The sequence below is a fragment of the Suncus etruscus genome, chromosome 3, assembly GCF_024139225.1.
Source record: "Suncus etruscus isolate mSunEtr1 chromosome 3, mSunEtr1.pri.cur, whole genome shotgun sequence".
Lineage (NCBI taxonomy): Eukaryota > Metazoa > Chordata > Mammalia > Eulipotyphla > Soricidae > Suncus > Suncus etruscus.
Genome location: NC_064850.1, coordinates 138,407,802 through 138,430,333, shown reverse-complemented (window position 1 = coordinate 138,430,333; position 22,532 = coordinate 138,407,802). Strand labels below are relative to the sequence as shown.

The following is a 22,532-nucleotide window of genomic DNA, read 5'->3' as shown; positions in this document are numbered from 1 at the left end:
TTTAAAAAATTCGAACACACCCAGAAATGCTCAGGGTTACTTCCCCATTTTCCTTGATTGCGGCTCTCTGGTCTTTGTCTAGAAGCCCTAGCTAGCTAGTCCAATAAACTTGCTTTTGTATTCTCTGAAGATTCGTGGTCTTTATTTGAGGTGGTGGGCTTCCATGTATCCTAACATTGAGGGGCTGGAGTGATAGTGAGTAGGGCATTTGCTTTACATGTGGCAGACCTGGGTTCGAGCCCCAACATGCCATCTGATCACGAGCCTGCTAGTAGTAATTTCTGAGCGCAGAGTCCATAGTAAAACCAAAAACCAACCAACCAACCAAACAAACAAAAAAAAAACCCAACAAACAAACAAACAAACAAACAAAAAGTCATTGATAGTCTATTATTTTTATACTTTTCCCAGGCCAGCTTAAATCTACAATTCAATGCCCCATCTACCACCAGGAATCTAAAACATCAAAGATCTTTACTCACTTATCCTTGCCTTTGACATCTACAGATAAATATGTATTGCAAGATTGCATTACAGCATTTTGTTTTGTTTTGTTTTTTTTGGGGCCACACCCGTTTGATGCTCAGGGGTTACTCCTGGCTAAGGGCTCAGAAATTGCCCCTGGCTTAGGGGGGACCATACGGGACGCCGGGGGATCTGCAAGGCAGACACCTTACCTCTAGCGCTACCTCGCTGACCCGGTATTAAAGCAATTTTTTAAAGGAAGAACTAAAAGACAATAATAAGGTTTATTGCAGCCACTGTGACACACAGTAAGACTCCTTAAAAAGGACAGAAATTTGTAGACTACCACCTGTGCTCTTAATACATTTGAAACTCTTCTGTAATGGCAAGAAAATGGAAAAAAAAAAAACAAAACTGCAGACCTATGTGGACTTTCCTTTAGAAAACGATCTATCACAGTACACTATGGACTCTAACAACATACAAGAAGAATATAAAGTATTCTGTTTTGAACCATTATGATAAAATAAAAAAGGGTCATTGCACAGTCTACCGTAAAAAGACAGCAAGAAAACATTGGTTTAAATTTGATAATCAAGCAATTTCAGAAATAGCTAATTCGTCTATAAAATCTCCAGCAGCCTATGATCTTTTTTATATCTCAAAGAAACTTGTTGCTGGGGCCGGAGAGATAGCACAGTGGCCTCTGCCTTTCAGCAGCCAACCCAGGACCTAAGGTGGTTGGTTCAAATCCCGGTGTCTCATATGGTCCCCCGTGCCTGCCAGGAGCTACTTCTGAGCAGATAGCCAGGAGTAACCCCTGAGCACCGACGGTGTGGCCCAAAAACCAAAACAAAAAAACAAACTTGTTGCTATGAATATAGCTGTTTAAATTAGCAGATGTTTAACTGGATGCTCCTTAAAGATGTCTATAATAATGTTCTAATGTTTAACATTTTTTTACCAACAGAAAAACAGCTGCAGGATGTGGACTCCCACTATAGTGAAACATTTTTAGAATGTTTCAGTGTCTTAATTTCTATTCTAGTATGTTTATAATAATCTTAATGTTTCTATTAATTTAAAATGTGTTTAAGTTTTTGGCCAGGGTGACTAAATCAACTGGAGAAAACAGAGAAAGATGAGATGGAAATCTGTGAGATACTATCAGTTTTGGGAGTTTAGAACGTATGTAATGATCATATGGAACTAGACATAGTTTGTAACGCCAAGTGTAACCCCAGCTCACAGGCATTGCTAGTGTGAGCCAGAAGCCAAACAAAAAAAGTATGTGCCTTTTTCTTTTGATCCACATCCAGTGATGCTAAGGGCTAACTTCTGGTTCTGTACTCAGCAATCACCCCTGGTAGTGCTCTTAGAACGATATGGGATACTGGGGATTAAATCAAATCAGGGTTGACCTGTGCAAGGAAAATGCCATATTCACTGTACTATTGCTCTATAGTCCAGAAATATGTGTTTACTAAAGGATTAATTTCTAAAACTCATACTAAAATAACATTAAGGAAACAAGCTAAGGACCTGAACAGTAATTTAATTCTTTAAGGACAAGCAGATGGCAATTACCTATGAAAAAATGTTGAATATCGTTAACCATTAGGAAAATATGTTGAACCTGTCAGGAGGCTATTATCAAAAAATAAGAAACCAAAAACAAGTGTTGGTCAGGATATGGAGAAACATCTGTTGGGGGAATGTCAAATGGTACAGCTAATATAGAACAGTACAATGTGGGCCGGAGAGAAAGCATGAAGGTAAAGCATTTGCCTTGCATGCAGAAGGTCGGTTGTTCGAATCCTGGCATCCCATACGGTTCCGAGCCAGCCAGGAGCAATTTCTGAGCATAGAGCTAGGAATAACCCCTAAATGCTGCCAGGTGTGACCCAAAAACAAACAAAATAACAACAAAAATAAGAAAACAGTACAGTACAGGTGGTGGCGCTAAAGGTAAGGTGCCTGCCTTGCCTGCACTAGCCTTGGACGGACCGCGGTTGGATCCCCCGGTGTCCCATATGGTCCCCCAAGCCAGGAGCAACTTCTGAGCACATAGCCAGGAGTAACCCCTGAGCGTTACCGGGTGTGGCCCAAAAACCAAAAACCAAAAAAAAAAAAAAAGAAAAGAAAACAGTACAATGCAGGAGAGACAAGTCCTTGCCTTGCATATGGCCGACCGCATACAATCACCCTGAGAACTGCTAGGATTGACCAGAGCACAGAGGCAGGATTAGTGGGCTCTAAACACCTCAGGGTGTGGCCACAAATCCTTTCCTGCAAAAGAACACAGCATGGAAATTTCTAAAAAAAAAAAAAAGTATAACATTATCCAGTAATCAGACTTCTGGGTATTCATCCCAAAATAACCGAGTCAAGATCTCTAAGAGACATCAGCATTTCCAGTGTCATAGAAGTACTGTTCATAATTAGACAAGATGTGAAAACTTAAAAGTCTAGTATGAAAGACTCTTCAGTGTTAAGAAATTTTGCAAGGGGCCAGCGAGGTGGTGCTAGAGGTAAGGTGTCTACCTTGCAAGCGCTAGCCAAGGAAAGATCACGGTTCAATCCCCGGCATCCCATATGGTCCCCCAAGCCAGGGGCAATTTCTGAGCGCTTAGCCAGGAGTAACCCCTGAGCATCAAACGGGTGTGACCAAAAAAAAAACAAAACAAAACAAAACAAGAAATTTTGCATATGGCACATGAAACTTGACGACATCATGCCAAGTCAAATAAGCTGGTGACTACACGGCAATCACTATTTATATAATGTACATAAATCAGTCCAATGCATAATCCTAAAGAACAGAAGGATAACTGCCGGGGCCAGAAGGAGGAAATGAGGATTAAATGAGTATTGAAACTTCAGTTAAATAAGATGACAAAGCTATAAAGGCTGCTGCCCAACACTGTTATTATAAACCATAATAATGAAATAGAGAAGATAAAATCATTCATAAGGCTATTCTCGCTGGTATATAAAGTTCTCCTATTTAGTAAACATCAATTTGGGCTGGAGAGATAGCACAGTGGTAGGATGTTTGCCTTGCATGCGGCCGACCAGAGAGGGACCTGGTTCCATTCCTGGCATCCCATAGGATTCCCCAGCCTGCCAGGGGCGATTTCTAAATGCAGAGCCAGGAGTAACCCCTGAACGCCGCTGGGTGTGACCCTCCCCTCAAAAGAAAAAATTTGCTTACTCCTATAATAAACCAGAAGTAGTCCTAGAAGATGAGGCAAAAAGAACAATAGAAAAATAAGGCATATTTTAAAAAGATAAAACAGATGTACTCAATGAGTGCTATGAAATTTTCATAGTTGGAAGGGAAAAAATAATCTTAAACACCATAAAAAATTTATCATGGGGCCCGGAGAGATAGCACAGCGGTGTTTGCCTTGCAATCAGCCCATCCAGGACCAAAAGTGGTTGGTTCGAACCCCGGTGTCCCATATGGTCCCCTGTGCCTGCCAGGAGCTATTTCTGAGCAGACAGCCAGGAGTAACCCCTGAGCACCGCCAGGTGTGGCCCAAAAACCAAAAACCAAAAAAAAAAAAAAAAAAAAAAAAAAAGAAATTATCATGAATTGCTGTAACTTTGTTGTTGTTGATTGGGTCACACTCAGTGATGCTCACTCAGTGATGATTTCTAGAGGTGCTCAGGGGAGCACAGTGGTACCAGGAAATGCACCTGGGTTAGTTATGTGCAAAACAAGCAACTCAGGAAGAATCCTTGCTCTTTCTATGTTGGAGGTTTTTAGGCCACAAAAACCTGGCTGTGGTCAGGGTTTACTCCTCACTCTGTGCTCATGGACCACTCCGGAAGCTGATTGGGGGGCCACATGGGTTGCTGGGAAATGAACCTGGGTCAATGCAGGGCAAATGTCCTATCTGTTGAATCATGTCTCAAGCTCCTTGGTCTAATTTTATAACAGGACATGTTTGAGAAAAGCACAACATCTAATACAATTAGCAACACTGCAATTTGCAAAACTGTACTGAGCTGCTTGTATCTATCCGGAAGCAATTTTAAGCTTAAAGTAGCATCACTGTTCATTTCTGAGCCATGAAAGCAATTCTCTCAGTTGTCTTTTTGTTGCTTTCTTAATCTATATTGTCAGAAAAATGATTAAGTGATAAAAATCTTATTTCTTTCACAAATTTAGAAAAGCCACTCTATCAACCTCCTTGTTCTATATAGCAGGCCTCCATTGCAGCTCTGGACTGTCAGAGACTAGATACCAATATAAAGAAAAAACTCAATAAGCAGGTGATATATGGCTTGAACCCACTTAAAATTAAATGTCAGTGGCTAGTTATGAAAGTGAGTAAACCCAAGAAAAAATTCACCACTTGAAGTAGAGCTTCCTAAGATAATGCACACAAGTCAACAGTCTATTTCATAAAAATATTTAATGCTGCCAAAAGTATAAAAATACAGTAGGAATGGCAGTACAATGCAAAGTAGTCTCTCCTAATTTACTTCTTTTACATTCTTTCTACATTTCATACACACATTAAAAACTTAACAATACTTCAAATTAGAGAGTCTGCAAAGTCTTCTGCTGGTGGTGCTCTTCATTCCCTGGATGTAAAGTTTACTTTGTAAACAGACAAATGTGAGGCCATCTACAGGCTTATCAAAACCTCACTTTAGTTTCCGGAGTGGACTTCAGATCTTGCTTTGCACATCAATGGTTCAAAATTTATAGCTGCAGAATATTCTCAAGTCATGAATAGTTAGGTGTCTGTCAGTCTTGGCCTAAAACATAAAATAAGAAGTCATCTATTCAATTCACATCTGCCAAACACACAGACATACAAGGCTACACACAAACATAAGAGAACAAACAAACTAAAAAGGCATAAAAAAATTCCAGCCTATCACATTCAACTACACTAAGTGCTTTACTGTTTATCTTGGTAAGCTAATTGTATTACATCTGAATTTTCAAACAACTGATGGTGTGAGGTTGACTTATAACTCAATTTTGTTTTTGGTTTTGGTTTTTGGGCCACACCTGGCAGTGCTCAGGGGTTACTCCTGGCTGTCTGCTCAGAAATAGCTCCTGGCAGGCACGGGGGACCATATGGGACACCAGAATTCGAACCAACCACCTTTAGCCCTGGATTGGCTGCTTGCAAGGCAAACGCTGCTGTGCTATTCCCTCCGGTCCCCTATAACTCAATTTTTAAAAATAATGATTACTACTTACTAATTTTGTTATCTGGCTTTACCGAACAAATGACCTCTAAGTGTAATACTGACAGGCAGGATTAACAAGAAATCACTCATAAAAGTTAAGCAAGTTTACATGGTATGTGCTAGACTTTCAAAAACTTTGGAATTCGATTTGAAATTCCACTATACTATACTGCTAAGTATATTATGAGTGTAGGAACATAAAGTTGACTTCTATTTTTAAATCACCGACTGCTAGCTACATGCTTTTTGTCCTGTAGAATAACATGATTATAGGAATATAACCTGAATTGAAGTGACAATTAAAATTTACTAACAATATAAAAGACAATAAAATAATTGAAAATTGTTATGTAAAGATAAATTAAGAATTTAAACAAGCAAGTCAATTCATACCTATTTTAAGGACAGGTTGGGTCTTTTTAATTGCTACTGCAAAACATTTGCAAACAACCAATGTTTGAGGGTGTAACTGGTCATTTCCTTTCTTCTCCCAACTTCCCTCACTGCACAAACTCCAAATCTAAATACTTATCATTATTAAATTCCCATATATATTAACATGATATATAAATCAAACCTACATATTTAGCAGAAACATTTAGTCAAAATCCCTGAAAGACCTCAAACTAATCACTAACTCCTACTAAAGGAAAGTGTAATAGTAACAGTGCATGAAGGGAATAGTGAAATAGAATGCTTTGGTAATGGTTTTCATTAGATATCTGTGAGCCTCAATACTCACTATAGATTTGCAGCAGGGATCTACAGAACGTTGAACCAAAGTGGCTGAAGCAGGACAGGGACTTCATATAGATTCTGACTGCTTAGAAATAACTCAGTTATTTCCCATACAGTCACTAGTATGTTCTTGACAATAGGAGAACATAATAAAAGTAAACAAAATAATGGCTCTGTTCAGAGAATATTCTGATGTTTCAATAGTTCAGGTTTAGTGGTGGTCCAAATTGTCACACACTTTTTTTTTTTTTTTTTTTTTTTTGGTTTTTGGGCCACACCCGGTAATGCTCAGGGGTTACTCCTGGCTATGTGCTCAGAAGTTGCTCCTGGCTTGGGGGACCATATGGGACACCGGGGGATCGAACCGCGGTCCATCCAAGGCTAGCACAGGCAAGGCAGGCACCTTACCTTTAGCGCCACCGCCCGGCCCCCAACACTTTTTTTTTTTTTTAAGGAAAAACTCGACTCTCTCCTTAAAATGTAAAGAGGAGCTAGAGATATGGTTCAAACAGTAAAAAACATAGGCCTTACAGATGTGAAGTCCTAGATTTAACTCTTAGTAGCAAGGACGTCCTCCCCAGCACTGCTTTGTAGCTTTACAGTGGTGGCAAAATAAAAGAACAATCCAGGCAGGGGGACTGAAGCACCTAAGCACTGCTCAGGCTGTGAGTGTGTGTGCCAGTGACTTAACTCACCCTGTATACAAGGCAGGGGCCTCTGAACTCTCTCTCTGGCACCAAAGATTATGGGGCTACTTTGGATTTTTAACAAATCAAACAATTGTCAGATGGTTCTTTACTCGTTGGTCTACATATACCATTAAAAAAAGACTGACAAAATGGAGGAAGTCTGTGATATGGAGATTAGATTCTGTAGTCTGGCGTGCGAGTCTCAGCTGTCAAGTGTACCTTGAGCAAGGAAATTTTCTGATTGATATATTCTGCTCTGGTTATCAGATGTCTTGTGGGTTAAATTTATATTGTTGTTATTATTATTATTTGGTTTTTGGGTCACACCCAGCGGCACCCAGGGGTTACTCCTGACTCCGCTCTTAGAAAATGCTCCTGGCAGGCACAGGGGACCATATGGGATGCCGGGATTTGAACCACCATCCGTCCTGGATTAGCTATGTGTAAGGCAAATGCCTTACCGCAGTGCTATTTCTCCAGCCCGATTATATTATTTGAGTTGATTGGCAGAATTTTAACTTTTCCATATACATGGCTGCCTTTCCAGCAGTGTGTTCAAAGATGAACTATCATTTATAAGAACTCGACAGTGTTCTAAAAAAAAAAACAACAAAAAAACAAAACACCACTTTTTTTTGGGGGGGGGGCATAGCATAGCATAGTGGACAGGGTGTTTGCCTTGTATGTGGCCTTCCAAGTTCAACCCTCCAGCTCTCCAGGATTGATTCCTGAGTGCAAAGCCAAGAGCCTCTCCTGTCCACAACCTGATGTGCCCACCCCCAAAAAATCCAATCCACTTGTTTTTGATAAACAGTATTCTAGGGGCTAAGAAAATAAGAAGGGCAAGAAAGATAGTATAGAGGTTAAGGCACTTGTGTTGTATATGCAGCTAACCTGAGTTTGATCTCTGGCACCACCTATATGGTTCCTGAGCCCTGCCAGGAACAATTCCTGAACACTGCCAGGTGTCTCAAAATTAAAACAAACAAAAACCTGGAAACATTAAATTGCATTTAAAAAATTTGCAAAAATTAAAAGACTAATGGATTTCAATTTAGTTAAAAGAAAAAAATTTTTAGGGGGGTGGATTTATTTAGGAAGGTAAGAATAAAATGGGTTCAAAGAAATGAATCAGCAATGCTGGGCCCTATTTTTAGCTAGAGTAGAGCTCACGTAACACCCACCACTCTTTCAAGCGCAAGCCTACAAGAGTACCGGAGCAGCTTAAAAGCAGAGCAAATTATCCAGAAGCAGTCCACACTCTGAAATAAGAGCAAATTCAACGACAACAAAAGTAGTTCTACCCTAGAAACTCGGATTTTACTGAAAAGAATCCAAAAACTTCTCTAATGTGAGAAAAGCACTGCTTATTGGCAAAAATCTAACTTAATTGATTTCTCCTTAATTCATACAACTCAAATAACTATACTAGAAATCTGCAAAATCAATAGCAACATGTCTAAAAAGGTTGAGGCCAGATTAAACCACAAAGACTGATGATTCTCCTTAAGAAGTAGTCTTTGTAAAGGGAAAACCCTGCAATCTTACACATGATGTAATGGAAAAAAGCATAGTAATAAAAGCAGCCTCAAAAAAGACTAAATTCGGGGCCGGGAAGGTGGCGCTAGAGGTAAGGTGTCTACCTTGCAAGCGCTAGTGTAGGACGTACCGTGGTTCGATCCCCCGGCGTCCCATATGGTCCACCCAAGCCAGGGGCGATTTCTGAGCTCATAGCCAGGAGTAACCCCTAAGCGTCAAATGGGTGTGGCCCAAAAACCAAAAAAAAAAAAAAAAAGACTAAATTCTGTAGTGACCACATCCCACTCCTAATTACGAAGCCAAAATAGAATTCAAAAGGCTGAACTTTCATTATTCCAATAGACTACATAGAGATGGTTAGAGTTTTAAGCAATTTCTTCACTATCTGGGATCGAAGAGGGTACAGGGCTGGCTTTCAAGTAGCTGGCCCTGATTTTATCCACAGCACTATATTGCTCCACACATATTACATCAGCTTCTGGAGGCCTGAAGTATTGCTTGGGAGGTCCGGTGATGCTTGGCACGCCTGCAGGGACTTAGCAGCACTGTATTCTCTGTTCCAAGAGGCCCAGATGGCTCCGAATTCCCAGGCTTCCTGAGCACCATTTGGGAGCTGCTACTCCCAATCTTATCATTGTCAGGTTGTTACCAATAAATAAAACCTTTTAAGCCAAGTAAAAAGAGCACCTATATTCATTGCAGCACTATTTACCATAGCAAAACTCTGGAAACAACCAAGATGCCCTTCAACAGACGAATGGCTAAAGAAACTGTGGTACATATACACAATGGAATATTATGCAGCTGTCAGGAGAGATGAAGTCATGAAATTTTCCTATACATGGATGTACACAGAATCTATTATGCTGAGTGAAATAAGTCAGAGAGAGAGAGAAAAACGCAGAATGGTCTCACTCATCTATGGGTTTTAAGAAAAATGAAAGACATTCTTGCAATAATAAATTTCAGACACAAAAGAGAAAAGAGCTGGAAGTTCCAGCTCACCTCAGGAAGCTCACCACAAAGAGTGATGAGTTTAGTTAGAGAAATAACTACATTTTGAACTGTCCTAATATTGAGAATGTATGAGGGAAATGCAGAGCCTGTTTAGAGTACAGGCAGGGGTCGGGTGGGGAGGAGGGAAATTTGGGACATGGGTGATGGGAATGTTGCACTGGTGATGGGTGGTGTTCCTTTTATGACTGAAACCCAAACACAATCATGTATGTAATCAAGGCGTCTAAATAAAAAAAAGAAAAAAAAATTTCCAAAAAAAAAAAAAGAGCTTGTATAAATCACTGCTTGTATGAGGCTATTCTGTGATGGAATACATAGAATAAAATGCAAGGAAAGTGCCAACAGTTGAGAATGAAAAAACAATTTCCCCAGATAAGTTTCTAGAATCCTGTAGCCAAATGAGAGAACAGTTTCTCTGAAGACTGAGAGAAAGCACTTGTGCAGAATTATTCAATACTGATGATCAATCCTGGAGCAAAATAAATGTGGTGAATACTGAGAAAATTCCAGTTGCTGAGGAATATACATTGTCAAACCCATACCATTTCCCTGCAAGGTTTTCTTTAGAACATTACCTGAGAAAGCAGTTTAATTCTTTAATTTTATGCTTGTTTTACTCCTGGCTTTGTGATCAGGAATCCTGGCAGGGTTTGGGGAGCCACTGAGGGTGCTGGGAATCGAAACCAAGTTGACCATGTGCAAGAGAAGCGCTCTGCTCCCTGTACTATCTCTCCAGCTCTGAAAACAGGTAGTTAAGTAACTAAATTCAAAGCTGAGATGGTGATATGATGGTCAGAAACTTGGAATACAGGCAAAAAGTGTGAAGTATCTGGACTGAGGGTGGCCAAAGAAACATTGAGGAATTACATGACCAGAATGTCTTTCCAAAATGGCAGGATGTCACTTACACTTCCATGGAACAAGGTAGCTGTAATGTCTAATATCTACTGCTGTAGTGGCTGGTGGTGGTGGTGTTCCATAACGGTCTCTTATTCCTTTGAGGATAGGAATAAGGAAAAAAGGAATCAAATGCAAAAAATTAACTAGATTAAAAAAAAAAAAAAGATGACCTGTATTTTAAGTCAGAACTTAAATTTTATTATAAGAAAATTATTTTTTAATTTTAATTTTTGTTTTTTTGGGCCACACCTGGCGATGTTCAGGTGTTACTCCAGGTTCTGCTCAGAAATTGCTCCTGGCAGGCTCGGGGGTCCATATGGGATGCTGGGATTTGAACCACCATCCATCCTGGATCGGCTGCTTGCAAGGCAAACGCCCACTGCTGTGCTATCTCTCCATTCCATAAGAAAAATTTTTTAAAAGAAAATGGGTTGGAGAGAGCTCAATGGGGCTGAGCACAACTTTTGCATGGGAGTGGGGTAGGGTGGGGGAAGGGAGCAAGGGAGCCTATGGTCCTTGAGAACAGTCACGAGTGATCTCCAAGTACTGAGCTCAGAGCATCCTAAACATCACCCAAGCTGTACATACACAAAAAATGTCTAAGAAATTTGTATAATTACTGGTGTATAAATGAGAACACCAACTGCCAAATTAGCTATGTGATCAGATAGAGAAGGACATACTAAGCTCTAACTTGCCCATCATCTTCTATTCCCATATTCTGCCAGTGTGCAACCAGTTTCTGCTCAATGAACCAACCCACATGAATCCACTGGAAGCAAAATATTTCAAAGTATATAGACAATGTGGTTCCTTGACTCATGTCTGGGTGTAAGGAAAACCAGACCATGATTGTAAGGGTACCACACATATAAGAGACAACATTAAATCCCACCAACCCCCATCCCCAACACTCTAAAAGCTCTAACTGAAACTAAAAATCAAAGTAAACGAAGTTTTTTGATCTGTAAAATAACTAAACAGGTACTTTGGAAATGTAAGCAGTTAATAAAACAGTATTGTGACAATAAAAACACTTCTAATATAACCAAGTTCTGATCTGTGTCTGTATATACAGAATGTAGTCAGAGTTATTTTCCTGAGAGTGACGACTTGTTACCTAAGATTTAGAAGACTGGATTTGTTCAAATATACCATATATAAGACTTTTCAATGATTGCACCACAAAAGGATATAGAAACGTCAAGTTCCTGGCTGGTCATAAACTTAAAAATAACGCCACCTACCTCAAAAGCTTGTGAGGATTATATGGGGTAATATATGAAAAGTGCTTAGCACTGTGCCTGGCATAAGTAAATGATCAGTAAATGGTAGCCACCATCACTTAGAATTGATGCTGAAAGCAAAGAATGAATGTTATAAAACTTAAGAACTATTCTATATCACAAACTATTTTTAAAAGTATCTACTTTTTTTGTTTTAAAACATCATTCAAGTTCAGTTAAAATGAGGGAGAAAAGTGTACATAAGCAGCCACAACTTCTTCCTCTGACATAAACATTAAGCAGAGCTACTTAAAAGAGGTGAAGTGTGGGGCACAAAGATGGCTCAACAAGTTGAGTACACCACATGCATGTGGAGGCCCAAATTTGAGCCCTTTGTACTGCACAGTCCTATGCACCAATGGAAGCCACCCCACAGCACAGCGTGGAGTAGCCCTGAGCACTGCTGGGTATCCCCCCCACCAACAAACAATAAATTAACCAAATGAAAATGAAAAGATCAACCAGCTTTTTGTTTTTACTTCCTCTGTTCTTGCTTATTCCTTGGTAGAAATGTTAATATCCTATAATATGGAACAGAATGTTTAGAAGAGTAAAAGAACAGAGCAAATAAAATATCCTTGAAAAACACAATGAGCTAACATTATCTTAAGTTTTCTGCACAAATTTAGTATTTCTTTAACCTGATAATAATGTAAAAAAAGGTATTTTATTGTAAAAATAAACTAAAATGAATAATCATCATATATCATATGCATACAGGCATAGGTAAAAATCAGTAGAATACTAGCACAATATACTGACTACATTTAGGAAGAAAAGAATTTGCAACGAGTCGGTATGATGAGAGGACATGGCATTAAAATGGCTACTGCCAATTAGCCTGGACAATTATGAATACAAATAAATTAGAAATCAATGCAAACATTCTTAACTTTTTACAGTTTTGGGGCTGGAGCAGGCAGCCTTGGATGTGGCCAACCCTGGGTTCAATCAACCCCTGGCACCACAAGGTCCCTCAAATGATGGCTGTGCTGTGCAGAATCCATCAAGGACTGTTCAATCCTGCTTTCCTTTGTTATCAGGGAAGACAGGAGCCTGGTGGCTGTCTGCTCCCCTTCCTAGGAATGGCACATCTCATTTACTAAGGCTGAGAGGACAACAATGAATGCCTCAGCACGATGCTGTGTATGTTCAACAATTAGTACACAGAACCCACCAACTAAAGAAACCATCTTTAAGTATTTGTGTGGAGTAGGAAAGGTGATTAGCCCGTGTAGAACATCATCAGTAAGTGCGTGCTACACTGAAGTAGAGGTCTAAGTGTTCCCTTGGGCTTTTCTTCTATACTACACCTTCCAGGTCGACAGTGAAGAAATTATTCCAAAAAAGTAAAATCACTTGTTTCCATAATTAGTTAAAATAAAATATGAAAAAAATACACACATAACACACATATACATGTGTACATACATTTATGTATATATATGTGATGTGTTTTATATGTCACAGGGCTCAGAGATATAGCTCAATAGGCCTTGGTTTGATCCCTGGCACTGCAGGGAATGACCTCTGAGAATAAGAGTGGGGAGCAGCTGCGAACACTGCTGGGAATGAGCCTCAAATAACAATAAAAGCATATTTACTTCACAAAGAGTAATGTGTACAATTATCAGTATGTTTTCTGTAATGTTTTTACCTTTTCTTTAAAGTAAGGCCTTCCATCTCCAACTGAAATATAAAATATGGCCTAAGTGTATTTGACTTATGAAAGAACAAAGTGGATTTAAGCAAAGCTAAGCCAGAGTAAACTAAAAGAAAAAATTCTGTTTCTAGTTTTTTTTTGGTGGCAGGGATCAAATCCAGGGCCTCACATATGCACGGCAGATGCTCTACCACTGAGCCATATCCTTGGCCTGGAAAAAGATTTTAAACAATAATGATTGTATTGTAAGGGTCTTGGTGCCTATACACAGATTTAATGCAGACAAGACACAAGAAAATGTCCCTCTTACCTCCTCTCCAATTTAAGGTAACAGGAGACAATAATACCGAATTAGGACACAGGCACAAGTTATAAAAATCATTTAATATATAGTAGTATCACCTACATTCAAGAAGGCTACTCACATCAACTAAAACTATCCCAATGGTTTCAAAATGTTTTAAAAGTAATTGCTCCCTTAAAATAATTAAAACTTATACAGAAATCTTATGGAGTATAAAAAACAGAGAAAAGAAGAGATGATCTGGGTGAAAATAAAACTAGACTAGATGCCTTCCATTTACCTCTTGGTGACCCCTTAAAAGTATAGTCTGAAAACCACAAAACAATGTGATTTCATAATTCCTGCAATTAATAGTAATAACAACTATTTAAAGTCGAATAAGTTAACACTGGATGGAATGTTATGATTTGAAGAAAACTAGCATTCAAACAAACAGCTAAAATCAATAAAATTTCAAGTACCCATAAAAAGTTAAGGGACAATGTAAGGTTGTATGTCATACTATTTATTGAAGTAGAAAGAACTTGAAAAAAATGTACTTCAAAATTTCAGTCTCATAAACTGAAACCATGGATAATAAAAGACTGTTTATTACTTCCCAAATCATGACTTACCCCAGTTGTAAGTTAGGGTGATATTACACTGAGAATTTAATGAAAAAGAAACAATATTGATAATGGGCTTTACAGAAATAAATCCGTACCTTTACATAGATTTGAACGACTGTTCAACTTACTAAACCAGTAAGGAATTTTTCCTTCATATATACTTTTAAGGAAAAAAATTTTCTCTTTAAAATTGGGAAAACTGTACAACATAAAAGAAATGCAAATATAGAATAAAAATCACTTTTATGAGTTCTATCTGCTTATATCAAATTTCTCTATAGGAAAATGTTTCTAGTACAACTGAGTCAACATATACAATTATTTTATGGTAACAGATTTTCCAAATTTAGCTTTTATAAAGTACATTTAACTACAAAAGATTAAATAGGTATTTATAAAATATATTTACCCTGAAATGGTAAAGAATATAAAATGTTGATACCCAGGTCAATAGTACATTATACATTACACACATTAAAGATATTTTCTTTCCAGTAATAACGTAAATCAAACCACAATATTTATTGCTTATATCAAGTGCAGATTAATATCCAGTTATCTTCTAAAAACAAATCCTGTGATAAAGGATTTATCAGTCTGTTCAAGTAAAATATTATGCTAAACATGTATGATGAATACAGCTACAAAATGTACCATTTTTTAACAATCATTAAAGTCTTTATTTTAGATAGCCATTTACAGTCTTGGGGCAAAGTCCTGAGATGGAGAGCAGGGTCTGAATATAACACTCATCTGGTTAGTGTCTATGCTATTGCGCCCTTTGGGAAATGAGAAAACTGTTGTTAACAAAACAAACCCTTATGATTAACACACACTATCAGCTACCAGTGCAGAAGCTTGCTAGGCAAAATTAATTGCTTATTTGTAAGGTATTTTGCCGAAAGAATAGCATCCAGCCGACAAAAGCGCCAACCAAAATGAATGACACAAATCCTATCTTAATAAGAATAGGTTGCCAATATAACCACCTTTTTCTTTTTCGTTCAGTCTCATTTAGCCTCTGTTTCATCTGCTGAACTTTCTGAGCTGTGTTAGCTTTTCTGTCCTCTCGAAAACGTTTTCGTAGAACACTATGAAGAAATAAAAATAAATAAATAAATAAATAAGCACAACAGAATTTAATCACACCAATATAGTATTTTGGCTCAAAGGCATTCAAATACTGCAAATAAAGGAGAAACAGTACAATATTCTAAAATTGTCAGAGATGTACTATGATAATTCAGAAACAAAATCAAGTTAACTTGAAAATAAACATGGTGCTTGCTCAAAATAATGGACTAATTATTTTCAAGTTTTCTTTCTTTTCCTTCCTCCCTCCCTCCCTCCCTCCCTCCCTCCCTCCCCCCCCCCCCCTCTCTCTCTCTCTCTCTCTCTCTTTCTTTCTTTCTTTCTTTCTTTCTTTCTTTCTTTCTTTCATTTTTTTTCTTTCTTTTGGTTTTTGGGCCATACCTGGTAGTGCTCAGGGGACAGATGGGATGGCGGGATTCGACCACCTTAGGTCCTGGGTTGGCTGCTTGCAAGGCAAACACCACTGTGCTACCTCTCTGGCCCCTTCCATTTTCTTTTTATTTTTTTCATAATATATACATATATGTGTATGTGTGTGTGTGTGTGTGTGTGTGTGTGTGTGTGTGTGTGTGTGTGTGTGTATATTTTTTTTTTCTTTTGGTTTTTGGGCCACACCCGGCAGTGCTCAGGGGTCACTCCTGGCTGTCTGCTCAGAAATAGCTCCTGGCAGGTACGGGGGACCATATGGGACACCGGGATTCGAACCAACCACCTTAGGTCCTAGATCGGCTGCTTGCAAGGCAAACACCGCTGTGCTATCTCTCCGGGCCCTATTTTTTTCATAATATATTTAAGCACCATAATTACAAACATGTTTGTAGTTGTGTTTCAGTTATAGTAAAGAACACACCCCCCACTTCATCAGTGTAACATTCCTACTATCCCATCTTATTTTCAGTTTTCTTTATTATCTAGCCTGTAGGTGACAGTAACTGCATCCTCACATTTCTGATTCTCTTTTTGTGTGTGCTTTGGGGTAGTTTTCCTTGGCTCTGCTCTCAGGAATCACTCCTGGCAGTGGAAGGGGACCATATGGGATGCTGCAGATTGAACACAAATTGGCACTGTACAAGGCAAGCACCCTACTTACTGTACTATCACTTAGTCCCCTGAAATAATTTGCTTCTTAATAGGACTAAGCTCTAAGATTAAAGATGTCATCATACATTACTAAACAGCCATAGGTAATATCTAGTTAATTCATTTAACAAAAGGCCTATATGATCTCATAGTCACAGAACGTACTAAAAATTAGTCTTATTTTTTTAAAAGTATGTTACTGTAATAACCTTACCTCTCACTGTTTTCCTCCACAGAATCTTGCATTTTAGAGGATAGTCCTGTGTATCTGTCATCTGTCAGTTTTTCTTCTTCTAGGTCTATTCTGTTTCCATTGTATTTCTCAGTCATTATTTTTGTTGGTGAATGATCAAAAGCAGGAAATAAGTCTTCTTTAGAGAGTTCTTTCCACTGTTCCTATATAGGAAAAACAAAATTCAACTATGTTAATAAATGAAATAATAAAACCAAGTCCTAACTAAAGTATCTCCTAGAATATCTGACAAATTAAGAATTGGTTAACAAGAAAAACCCAGTAACAGACATGATGTTAGGTAGAGATATGTAAAACTTGTTTAAAAAATACACAAAAAGGGGTCCGGAGAGATAGCACAGCGGCGTTTGCCTTGCAAGCAGCCGATCCAGGACCAAAGGTGGTTGGTTCGAATCTCGGTGTCCCATATGGTCTCCCATGCCTGCCAGGAGCTATTTCTGAGCAGACAATCAGGAGTACCCTGAGCACCGCCCGATGTGGCCCAAAAACCAAAAACCAAAAAAAAAAAAAAAAAAAAAAAAAACCCACAGAAAGGGTGCTGGAGCAATAGTATAGCAGGTAGTGTGCTTGCCTTGCACATGGATGATTTGGGTTTGATTCCCAGCATCCCATATGGTCCCTAAGCCTTGCCAGGAGTGATATGAGCACAAATTCAGAAGCCCTGACAAAGCGGGTGTGGACCCCCCCCCCCAAACAAAGAAGTACCACAGGGGCTGAAAAAATAATACAGCAGATTGAACACAATCTGAATGTTTGTCTTGCATTTGGCCAACTGGGTTCAATCCCTGGTACCCTTGCAGTCCCTTGAGCTTGCTGAAGTGATCCCTGAGTGCAGAGCCAGGAATAAGCCCCTATAACTACTGGGTATGGCCTGAAAACCAAAACCACTTCAAATCAGAATCCTTTAGTCATTATTCTGGGCAGCAAGCTCCTTCAATGTCTTCCTTTTAATACACCAATCAGAAGGTACTCTAATATTGCCCACTCAGTCTGTGTACTTGAACTGGTGAGGCCAAGATACCAAAACTGCACTGAGCTACAATCCTGTCCAGGGTCTCACATTGTGACTTAAACTAGAGCTTATGTAGAGTGAACCTATTTCTCATTTTTCTAACTTTATGTTCAGATTGAACCACACCTGTACAACAGTGCTGCATGTTATAAGAAGTGTCTCACATGGTACCTATCAAATATTCCCCCCCATTTCTCATCAAAAAGAACCTCCTGGGGCCAGAGCAGTGGCACAAGTGGTAGGGCGTTTGCCTTGCACATGCTAACCTAGGATAAAGCAGAGTTTGATCCTTGCGTACCTCATATGGTCCCCCAAGCCAGGAGAAATTTCTGAACACATAACCAGGAGTAACCCCTGAGAGTCACTGGGTGTGGCCCAAAAACCAAAACAAACAAAAAAACCCCAAAAACCTTCTAAGTAAAATGATGAAATTAAGCTTAATATATACTCTAATTTGTATAGTGTATCAATACTTAATAATTAGTAGTATCAAGTAGCTACAAGAAGGTGCCTCCACGCTATCATTGTGAACATACTAGAAATAACTTTCTTCTTTTTTTTTTAATATTTATTAGTTTCCCTCTAAAAGTAGAGGCAAAGAGGATACAAATACATGGTGAAAAAAGAAGCCCTATTCTTATTTGGCTTTCATGATAAGCAAAATCTGCAAACAATTTAAATGCCAAGTAGAGATGATGGATATAAGAAAATATGGTCTATCTACACATGGAAAACCATACAGCCATTAGAAAAGATGAAGTCAGGAAAATTACTGATGAAGTTGCTGTTCATCCATGTATATGAATGAACATGAGAATATCATGCTGAATACTATGAGTCAGAGGAAGAGGGATAAACATAGAATTATTGCTCTCATTTGTAGGACATAAAGAAATACAGTAGGAGAATAATACCCAAAGACAACAGAAATGAAGGCAAGGAGGACTGATTCTTTATACTCCGGCTATTACATTCTTGTTTTGTTTTTGGTTTTTTTTTTTTTTTTGGTTTTTGGGCCATACCCGGTGATGCTCAGGGGTTACTCCTGGCTGTCTGCTCAGAAATAGCTCCTGGCAGGCACGGGGGACCATATGGGACACCGGGATTTGAACCAACCACCTTTGGTCCTGGATTGGCTGCTTGCAAGGCAAACACCACTGTGCTCTCTCTCCAGGCCCTTTTTTTGTTTTGTTTTGTTTTTTTCTTTTTTTTGTTTTTGTTTTTGTTTTTTGGGTCACACCCATTTGATGCTCAGGGGTTACTCTTGGCTAAGCGCTTAGAAATTGCCCCTGGCTTGGGGGGACCATATGGGACACCGGGGAATCGAACCACCGAGGTCCTTCCTTGGCTAGCGCTTGCAAGGCAGACACCTTACCTGTAGCGCCACCTCACCGGCCCTATTACATTCTTATATAGTTGATAAAATTTTTTAGATCACAGCCATTTCTGACAATTTGGAACCAATACACCAACAAAATAACCTTAGTTCTCCATAACTATAAGGTTTAATGTTTTTATCTCAGGAACCTTTAATTCTTATAGACTTCTGTTCTAATCTCAAGATTTAGTACTTACTGTTCATTAAAATATGTGAGGAACATACATAATTTTAAAGTGTCAAGTCAATTATTAATATTTTTAAAGGTGAATTTGGAGGTGAGAATGTGGCTTATGGTAGAGCACCTACTCAGAATGTGAGGTCCTGGCTGGAACCCTAAATATGCAAACTGAAAAAAGATGAATTTGGGGCTGGAGCGATAGCACAGTGGTAAGGAGACTGCCTTGCACATGGCCAACAAAGAAAAGACCCAGGTTCGAATCCTGGTATCCTATATGGTCCCATGAGCCTGCCAGGCGCGACTTCTGAGCAAAGAGCAGGAGTAACTCCTAAGTGCAGCCGGTGTGACCCAAAAACCAAACTTAAAAAAAAAAAAAAAAAAAAAAAAAAAGGTAAAAATTTAGGGGCCAGAGTGATAGCACAGTGGTAGGATGTTTGCCTTGCAAATAGCCAATCCAGGATGATGGTTCAAAACCCGGAATCCCATATGGTCCCCCAACCTGCCAGGGGCAACTTCTGAGCACACAGCCAGGAGTGACCCCTCAGCACCACCGGTGTGACCCAAAACAAAACAAAACAAGGTGAATTTTAACAGTATTTTAAACTCATATGTACAAAATACTATCAAATAATATTTTAAAATATTGATATTTTTTATATTTTTTAAAAAATTTATTTTAAATTTTAGATACATCTTAATTCAGACTTGTTACATTTCAAATGCTTCAAAGAATATGTGGTTAATGGCTGTCATTGGACAGGAATTCTCTTAGAAATTCATTATGTATTATTATAAATACATATGCAAGATAAATCTCTCTGTAAAATACATATTCCTGAAAAAATTCTTACATGCCCAAATGCATTTAAATTTAAGGTAAAAGTAAAGTAAATGAACACTTTTATTTTGTAAGTATATAATTTCATTTTCACTGAATTCTTTTGTACCCAATATGAACTCACTGTTTTTATAATACAACCAGTAGAACCAAGTCAATTACTGGTTTAAAGCTAATTCTGCTGAAATGGACCTTTCCAAATGGTAATAATAATCCTGAGTACCAAAAAAGGATATATTTCCAACAGGGGCATTATTCATGTTAGAAGTACTCAAGCTGCTCAGGGCTCAGGCATTACTCCTGGCTCTTTGCTCAGAAATCGCCCCTGGCAAGCTCGGGATGCTGGGAATTGAACCATCGCCTGTCCTGGATCAGCCCTGTGCAAGGCAAATGCCCTACAGTTATGCTATCTCTCTGGGCCAAGCTGTTCATTTTTTTTTTTTTTTTTTGGTTTTTGGGCCACACCCAGCGATGCTCAGGGGTTACTCCTGGCTGTCTGCTCAGAAATAGCTCCTGACAGGCACAGGGGACCATATGGGACACCGGGATTCGAACCAACCACCTTTGGTCCTGGATCGGCTGCTTGCAAGGCAAACACCGCTGTGCTATCTCTCCGGGCCCCAAGCTGTTCATTTTTATAATTATAAAGTAAAATAGTTATACCCCATCATTCCATCTCATTGTTTTTGGGTCTCTCCTGGCTCTGCACTAAGGAATCACTCCTGGTGGTGATATGGGACACGCTGTGGGAAATGGGATGCTGCTAATTAAACTTAGGTGAGCAGCATACATAGCAAATACCCTAACTGCTGCACTATCACTCCAGACTCCATTTCATAGTTGTTGTTGTTTTGTTTTTGCCACACCTGGAGTAGCTCAGGGATTACTCCTGGCTCTTCTCTCAGAAATCACACTCGGCAGGCTCGTGTGACCATATGGGATGCCAGGGATTGAACCTGGGTCTGAACCTAATGGTCAGTCATGTGCAAGGCATACACCCTATCACTGTGCTATCACTCCAGCCCCATTTCATGTTTTTAATAGAACAAAAGTACATAATGTTTCTGGTAGTTTAAAATACGTAAACTTCGGGCCCAGAGAGATAGCACAGCCTTCGGGCCCAGAGAGATAGCACAGCGGCGTTTGCCTTGCAAGCAGCCGATCCAGGACCAAAGGTGATTGGTTCGAATTCCGGTGTCCCACATGGTCCCCCGTGCCTGCCAGGAGCTATTTCTGAGCAGACAGCCAGGAGTAACCTCTGAGCACTGCCATGTGTGACCCAAAAACCACACCAAAACAAAACCAAACAAAAAAACAAAAAAAAAAAAGAAACGTAAACTTCCTTACAAAAAAATTTACCTTCTTTAATGAAACCTTGTTCCCATTAGGGATTTTAAGTAACAAGAGAATTTACTATAAGGCTAAGTACATATAAGAAAGTAAACTTAACTTTTATAATTTTGGTGCTTAAATAAATATATTATTAATAAAATAACTTAAATTTTAAGGTATCCTTTTGGATTTCTCATATTAATTTTTATTTTTGAAGATTGGAAGATGGCTAAGTTCTTAAATGCAATACAATTATTTGGTGCTAATTGTATTTCACACAGGCATCATTGTTTCCCTCAGAAAGTTTACCTGTATACTTGAATCTCCCTTTAAAATTTTTGCACCTTCTATTATTGTCAGATAAGAAAATCTGAGTTGATCTGGTGTCTGAATAAGTCCCATTCGGTATTTTCTCATATTCAGTAACAGTTGTTTAATGTTAATATCATTTCTTTTTTCCATCTGCAAGAAAGGTAAACATTAGTGAAGCCTTCTGAGTTCAGAACGAGCGCAATATGAGATGATTGGTACAAGTTTGCTATTATGTGCTGTGTTTATACTCAAGAACAAAGAAAAATTCCCACTGCAGCTATAATTCTTTCAAATCAGAACCATTCAAATCCATTCATCTTTCTTACATCTCAACTATTTAGACAGCAAAAGACTTCTGAGCACACTAGCAGATTCACAATTAACTGCAAAAAATATACTAATTTTATCTGCTCCTTTGGACAAAATCCTTCATTTATAAAGTTACAGCTTAACAGAAGAATAAATCCACTGAAATTGTCAGTGCTCTTCTTTTTCTTAGGTCTTGGCGGAAGTAACTGTGATTGGTGCCCCCTTCTATCTTCATGTATGAGGCAAGCAGCCATTTCAAAATGGTGGAGAAGAAAGACAGAAGAGTTGGTAATATGGCTGACCCACTGCACCAGGCCTA

General features: G+C 38.8%; 1 protein-coding gene across 2 annotated transcripts in view; it reads right to left on the bottom strand.

Annotated features, from left to right (window-relative positions):
• Nucleotides 1-4,872: 4,872 nt before the first annotated feature.
• PTPN2 (protein tyrosine phosphatase non-receptor type 2) overlaps nt 4,873-22,532 on the bottom strand; it is a 78,033-nt gene continuing 60,373 nt past the window's right edge. Inside the window, exons 7-10 of one of the 2 annotated variants that reach the window (XM_049770093.1) lie at nt 21,902-22,054; nt 16,813-16,994; nt 15,416-15,517; nt 4,873-5,238 (exon numbers count right to left, since the gene is read on the bottom strand). In XM_049770093.1, coding sequence (XP_049626050.1) covers nt 5,217-5,238; nt 15,416-15,517; nt 16,813-16,994; nt 21,902-22,054 — 459 coding nt within the window. In that variant the 3' untranslated portion in view covers nt 4,873-5,216. Of the gene's footprint in view, nt 5,239-15,082; nt 15,518-16,812; nt 16,995-21,901; nt 22,055-22,532 lie in introns of those variants that run through there. The other variant, XM_049770092.1, reaches the window with a different exon arrangement.